A 6,859-nucleotide genomic window follows, 5' to 3' on the forward strand; every position below is an offset into this window, starting at 1 on the left:
CATGCCTCGCAGCTGAAAAACTGCAAAAACTTTCCTCTCAAAATCAATGCATTGAGCTCATTGTCATTGGCGAGGTTTCTCTAGTGGGGCTCCACACAATGCTAGCAAACATGCGTATGCGAGAAATAAAGCACAATCACCAACAACCTTTTGGCAGCGTCGACATCATTCTTTGTGGAGACATGTGTCAAGCAAGCCCGGTAAAAGACTCATGGGCTTTCATGGAAAACTCAAACACAACAAACATGCTGGGAAGGTTCTAGAGGATATACATTAAATATTTTGAGCTCCAAAAACCCATGTGGCAAGAAAGCATGGCATTCCTCATAGTCCTCAACAAAATTTGGACGGCAACGCAAACAAAAGAGGACATTCAAAACCTCAACAACAAACATCTAAAAGATGTGCTCGACAAACAAAATACACTTGAACTATTCTTCACAAACATTGCTAAAGACAAACATAACAAGTACGTGTTCGACACAATTCAAGAAGAGTTGCACGTGCTCAAAGCAGTGGATGTAAAACATAAAACCTGCAGCAAAACAATACTGATACCAAATGACCATAGGAAAACATGTGGCCTCCACAATGAACTCAACCTCAAAGAAGGAATGATTGTAGAAATATGTTCTGGAAACCTAGACATTGACGACAGTATTGTAAATGGGGCCGATGGAATTTTCAAAGGGTCTAGTACAAATAAAAAACCGTACATTGTCTGGGACAAATTTAACGGGGCAACTACAGGGCAAAGAACATGGTATGAACATAAGCAATTGTATGACGAAAACACACCAACATTGTGGATGCCAATAACCCAAATAATAAGAGAATTCCAAGTTGGCACCAACCAACTAAACATAGTAACAAGAATGTTAGAACATGAAGTCAAGTGTGAGGGTGTCCTACAGTTGTGTGGGCATGAATGTGTCTAGTAGGTGAGCAATTAGTGCCACCTCCTAGAGTTAGGTGACTTAGGTGTGTGAGGTGGAGGCTAGTGATCTCACCTATGATGTTAGAAGATGAGGCTTCCCAGCCTATAAAATGAGCATTGTACTTCATGTTATCTATCAATCACATCAAGTTGTTACCTGCCCCATATCTGTTTCCATCATGTGATTGCTCCCTGGTTCCTTCACATGATATTAGAGCCATGGAAACCACCATAGCCCCTAGCTCCATTCCTAGCCAACTAGAATCCTAGCCCAACCCTAACTACCACGTGTCATCTTCTTCCCCAACTTCATCTTCTTCACCAAAACCTTGCCTCATTCCTCATGATTTTGAGCAGCCTAGTTCTCCTCATCCATAGCTTCGTTTGCTCCATCCTTTTAGTTGGAGATACCTCATGTTAGGGCGAATCCACACCACGAAGGGCTCGACCTAATTCCACATATTCTGCTCGGCATTGTCCCTGCAAAGGTCGCCAACATTTCTCTTGGTTCTCTTTGATGGAAGTATATCTTGCAAAACCCTTCTAGGATCAACTGGGCGACATCACAAGAAGCCTCCCTGTCAGTTTTGGTGAGCAATGCTGGAGTATTCAAAGAGATATAGTTGATTTTTGTCTCAACCTTCTACTGCTTCTGTCTGACGACCTGCGCAAGCATTTTGCCTCTGCTTGTGGCTACTGATAGGCGACCCCTAGAGCTCTCCTTTAACAGCAGCAAAAGCCACAAGAAGCTCTCACTTTGGGTGTATTCCTCCAATTCGTGCAAAGAGCCTATCTGACTTCGTAGCCATTCACAAAAACCTCTGAGTACAAAAATACGTGATTAGCCCAATTATTTGGAGATTTTGCTCCATTTATCAAAATTAATTCAGATTGAGGTCATCTACTCAACATTGGTCACTCTCAGCCCAACACTTTGAGAGTCATGCTGTAATTACCTCACGCAGCTGCTCCTATGGGCTTCATTGACTCGTTCTTTGAGCTAGGATCTTCATCGACACTTGAATTCTGGATGTGCATACACCTGTATGCAGCAGCTGTATGTAGGACATCTCTCATTTCAAGAGATCTTTTTCCTTTATTTCCTTTGGGTATGTGGGTTCTTTGCCCTTGCATTATGCATTAAAAGAATGAAATAATTTGTGGTGTGTGTTGGTCAATAAAGGTTCTTTGCCTTGGATAGTCCTCCTAAAAAGATGTATTAGTTTTCTTGTTTATTTGTGTGTGGCTTCCTACCACTTCATGTTATGAAGCCATGGGGGGATGTATTGGAAGGAGTCCTTCAATTGATGAGTTCTCCATTGTTAAGCCTCTCAGCCATGCTTAGTAAAGCCTCTAAGCCTGTTGTGCAATGCTTTGCAGCCTCTGAGCTAGGCTCTTTGTATGTTGGGCCTCTGAGCCATGCTAGATGACCCTCTGAGTCTATTGTACCATGCTCACTAGCCTCTGAGCCATGCACACTTGCCTCTGAGATTGCATAGGCTAATAGTTGGATGTTGTTATGGGTGTGGCTTCTCTCCTCTATTCTCTCACCTTTCCTTCATGGGGGGGTGTTAGAACATGAAGTCAAGTGTGAGGGTGTCCTAGAGTCCTAGGGTGTCCTACAGTTGTGTGGGTGTGAATGTGTCTAGTAGGTGAGCAATTAGTGCCACCTCCTAGAGTTAGGTGTGTGAGGTGGAGGCTAGTGATCTCACTTGTGATGTCAGAAGATGAGGCTTCCCAGCCTATAAAATGGGCATTGTACTTCATGTTATCTATCAATCACATCAAGTTGTTATGTGCCCCATATCTGTTTCCATCATGTGATTGCTCCTTGGTTCCTTCAAAGAAAATAATTTCCAATACAACTAGTGACATCAAGAACAATACACCGTTTGCAAGGCTTGACACTAGAGTCACTTGCTGTTGATCCGACTAGAATAAATAATTAGGGACTAGTTTACATCGCGATATCTAGAGTCCGTGATCTAGCAAAGCTTTATTTTTTATCAAAGCTAGAACAAAAACACTTAAAAGTTGACCAACAAGTTCAGCAAGAAACCAACAGACTACAAACAAAATGTGCCTAGACGTTCGACCAAAAAGACTTCGGCAAGGCAAGCTTCAGGAGCAAATACACTTTGCAAAGCCTAAATACACGGTCATTGAGAGCGAACATCCAGAATTGGAAAGCTCAAGAAGCATAATGGTGGCAAAGGTCCTATGCTTGCAAGAAACACACATAGAAGATCTACTAATATCGCCATTGTCCAACTTTCACAACACTGCAACAACACAAGGCTGAGGATTGGCCACTTACTACAAAAAAGATCTCCAAAAAACAAAACAAATTAGCGTACACGAGGAAGGTTGTGAATGCTTACTCGTAATGTTAATCACGTAAACACAACAAGAGATTGCAATTATCAATGCATACAAAGTGCCCAATGGAAAACACAACATGCTTTCAAAACTACTGCAAGGAATGCTTCATATACTGCCACCACCAACAGCTACCTACATTGTTAGCGCACTTGTGGATCTTTTTGGTCTTTTCTTTTTCCTTGGGCAATCTTTGGCAAAGTGCCCAAGGGTGCTGCAAATCCTACATTGATCCTGTCTCCCTGCAATCTTGACTCTGTGTCTGAAGAAGGAACCATCTAGACACCGAAGCATAATGTAGTCATCAACCAAAATTACCAAATCACAACGGCTACAAATGCAACCATTCCACAACTCATGTCAACATATGGTTTGCAAAAAATTACAACAACACCAACTACAATAAATCTAACAACAATAGACTACATTTGGACAAACAACAACAAAATGCAATTATAGTGGTGGTGTGCTATAAAAAATAAGATGAATGGCAATTCAACTTAATTAAATTCTTAAAAATTCCCCGTCAAAATTCACAAAATCTTTTGTTTGAAGTACGGAGGGAGTATTTATTTGTGTGAGCATGCAGAGGATAGTCCGTGCATGGAAAATGCGACCCCCGTGTCTTCTTCTATGAACACCTCGCGAGCCCCGCTTTGCTTTGCTTTGCATTGCATTGCATTGCATATGCGTGCAGACAATTTTCACATCTTCCGCCATGGAATATGCTCCCCTCCTCCTCATCCCCTTCATCGTCCTTCTGTGTCCCGTAGAGTCTTCCGATTCCGTTTGCCAGGAGCTTGACCCCAGTCCCACCCTCCCGCAGTTCGTCGATCCCCTCCCCATTCCTTCCTCTCTCCACATCTCCCTCGGCGAATCGCTCACCCTTGGATCGTACAAAATCACCCAGGTAAAGTATGTCTTGGATCTGGCCATATTCGCCTTTGGTGTTCCGAGTACTGTTGCTATAAATCCATGCCGGCCTGCTACCGTTTAATTCCACGTGCGTCGAATTGCGGACAGCCGGATCTGCGTTGCAAAGAATGTGTCGCTAGTAAACGCAATAAATTGTTCAGCGCAAAGAATAAATGTGTTGCTAGACGCAGGAAATTGTTGTCGTCCATGCCTGCCAAAGTCGCAGAACGTATAGTACATGGAGAGAATCGGTCTCGACGAAGCTGCATGGATGTTCATCCTGAACAAAGCTGCATTAGTATGATGATCCTATCGCAGTAGCAGAAGCGATGTGCTAATGTCGATCTCTCTGCTGAACAAAATCTCGTGCTTGCAGAAGCTTCATCGCGACCTCCCCAGCACAACATTGTATGCTTTCGGGACAAGCGAGGACTCGGCGACGTATCCGGGTCCAACTCTGCTGGTAATTTATGCTGCAGCGTCATTCCTTGGCCAACATGATGCCAGTTTGCGATGTAGTTTTCAAGTGATGAGCTTCGAAAAATCCTCTTTCCACTAGGAATTTTGCGCTGTGTGTCGCAGGCCAAACAGCATGTGGAGGCGAAAATCCGGTGGGAAAACCACATCCCGGATGAGCAGCACTTCTTGCCCGTGGATGATTCGATTAAGAGGGCGAAGCCATCGCGAGGAGTTCCTACGGTTACTCACCTCCATGGAGCAGAGGTTCAGAGCTTCTATGACGGCCACCCTGAGGCGTGGTTCACCGCGTGGGGAGAGACAGGCCCGACTTATTTCGGACAAAACTACACCTACATTAACGAACAGGCCGCGGCAATGCTGTGGTATCACGACCACGCGCTGGGCTTGACTCGCCTCAACGTTGCCGCCGGATTAGCGGGCCTCTACATCATCAGATCGGAGGTCGAAGAAGCAGCAAATTTTCCCGTCGGGATTCCTCTGGTCATCCAAGATCGACAGTTTTACGAAAATGGATCGATCAACTTTCCTAACATTGGGATTCTTCCCGATGTTCATGCGCAGTGGTGCCCGGAGTATTACGGCGACACCATTCTGGTGAATGGGAAGGTGTGGCCTTACCTGAAGGTGTTTCCTCGCTCGTACCGCTTTCGGGTGCTCAATGGCTGCAGTGCTCGCTTCTTGATCCTCACGCTGAGCAATTGGGCTCTCCGATTCTACCAGATTGGCACAGACGGAGGGTTTCTGCACGACGTTTGGAATCTCACCACCATAACCATGGGGCCTGCAGAAAGAGTAGACCTGATCATCGATTTCTCGGGACTGCGAAATGGTAGCAGCGTGGTACTCAACAACACGGGTCCGACACCCTTCCCCAGCGGAGACATCTCTCTCAGCCCGCCCGGGACTTTCGCAGTCATGGAGTTCATCGTGGTGGATGAGGATGGCACTCCTGACGGAATCGTCGACCTCCCCGTCGATCTCTCATCACTTGCGGAACCAGAAAAGCCACTGTTGGAGAGCGATTCCGTGCTCACAAGAATGCTGAGCGTCGTAGAGTACGACGATTCCAATCATCTTCCATTACAATTCACGCTGGACAACAAAACATGGGAAGATCCAGTGGTGCAAACACCAACGGAAGGCGATACAGAGATTTGGGAGTTGATGAACCTGAGGATCAACGCTCATCCTGTACACATACATCTCACAGACTTTCAGGTGCTGAATCAGCAAGAATTTTCAAACTTAGCTCTAGAAAACGGCACTTGTTCGCTCGATTTGGATTACACAGAAGAGGGAACCTGCTTCACAGAAGCTCCACAGGAGCCATATACGTATCAAAAAGGGTGGAAAGACACAGTGATAACATGGCCGAGCACAATTACTCGCGTGCTGATACGATTCAGCAAGCGGAACGGATCCAATTTTGGATTTGATCCGACGCAAGGGCCTGGGTATGTGTGGCATTGCCACATAGTAGATCACGAGGACAATGTGATGATGAGGCCATTCAAAATCGTTCGGAACTCCGGCTCTCGTTCTGCGCAGATGATCGTAAGCTCTAGCAAAGCTGGTTCTACAAATGCACAAACTAGTTTCGGGCAGGTAGCTTTATAGAGCTAGAATATGTGTCAGTTGCCATTCCCCAAACATTTAGAAACAATATTTCCCACTGAGAAAACCTTTACACTCTGCTGAAGGTGAGCTCAACTTTTAATTTTATGGCCCACAATGCTATTTTCCCAAAGATGTCTGAATTTATAAAATGAAATAAGAAGATAGGTTTATTGTAAAGTTCTAACCATTCTCTACATAGGAAAAAAAAAAACTTTTAGTAGTTCCAAATGAGAAAAACTAGGAAAACTCTTAACTAGGAAAAAGTAAACACTTTCTAGATGCCGACCTAGGAAAACAACCCAAGATCTTGGATGTCACGTTTCCTACGCAGGCACTTTTTTCGACAGTCATTTTTTTCCCTATAGAGGAACTCCCTATATCAACTTTTGTGTTTTTCCCATAAAGGAACTCGAAAGGAATTCTAGTTGTTCACCATATAGGAAAAAAAAGGACTTTTCCTAGTTCCAAATGAGAAGAACTAGGAAAAGTCCTAACTCTTGAATACTCTTCTTTGGAGAGAGTAGGGTGGAG

The 6,859-nt window shown here is 44.5% G+C and overlaps 1 protein-coding gene across 1 annotated transcript; it reads left to right on the forward strand.

Moving 5' to 3' along the window:
* The first annotated feature begins 4,018 nt into the window (after positions 1–4,018).
* On the forward strand, positions 4,019–6,433 carry LOC147904349 (multicopper oxidase LPR1-like). The gene is made up of 3 exons (XM_087394132.1): positions 4,019–4,226; positions 4,608–4,694; positions 4,814–6,433. The coding sequence occupies exons 1-3, from the start codon at positions 4,035–4,037 to the stop codon at positions 6,326–6,328; spliced, it is 1,794 nt and encodes a 597-aa protein (XP_087250258.1). The 5' UTR covers positions 4,019–4,034; the 3' UTR covers positions 6,329–6,433.
* The last annotated feature ends 426 nt before the right edge of the window (positions 6,434–6,859 follow it).

Source organism: Dipteris shenzhenensis, chromosome 2 (genome assembly GCF_047967505.1).
Source record: "Dipteris shenzhenensis isolate YYH24624 ecotype China chromosome 2, Dip_SZ_1.0, whole genome shotgun sequence".
Classification (NCBI taxonomy): Eukaryota; Viridiplantae; Streptophyta; class Polypodiopsida; order Gleicheniales; family Dipteridaceae; genus Dipteris; species Dipteris shenzhenensis.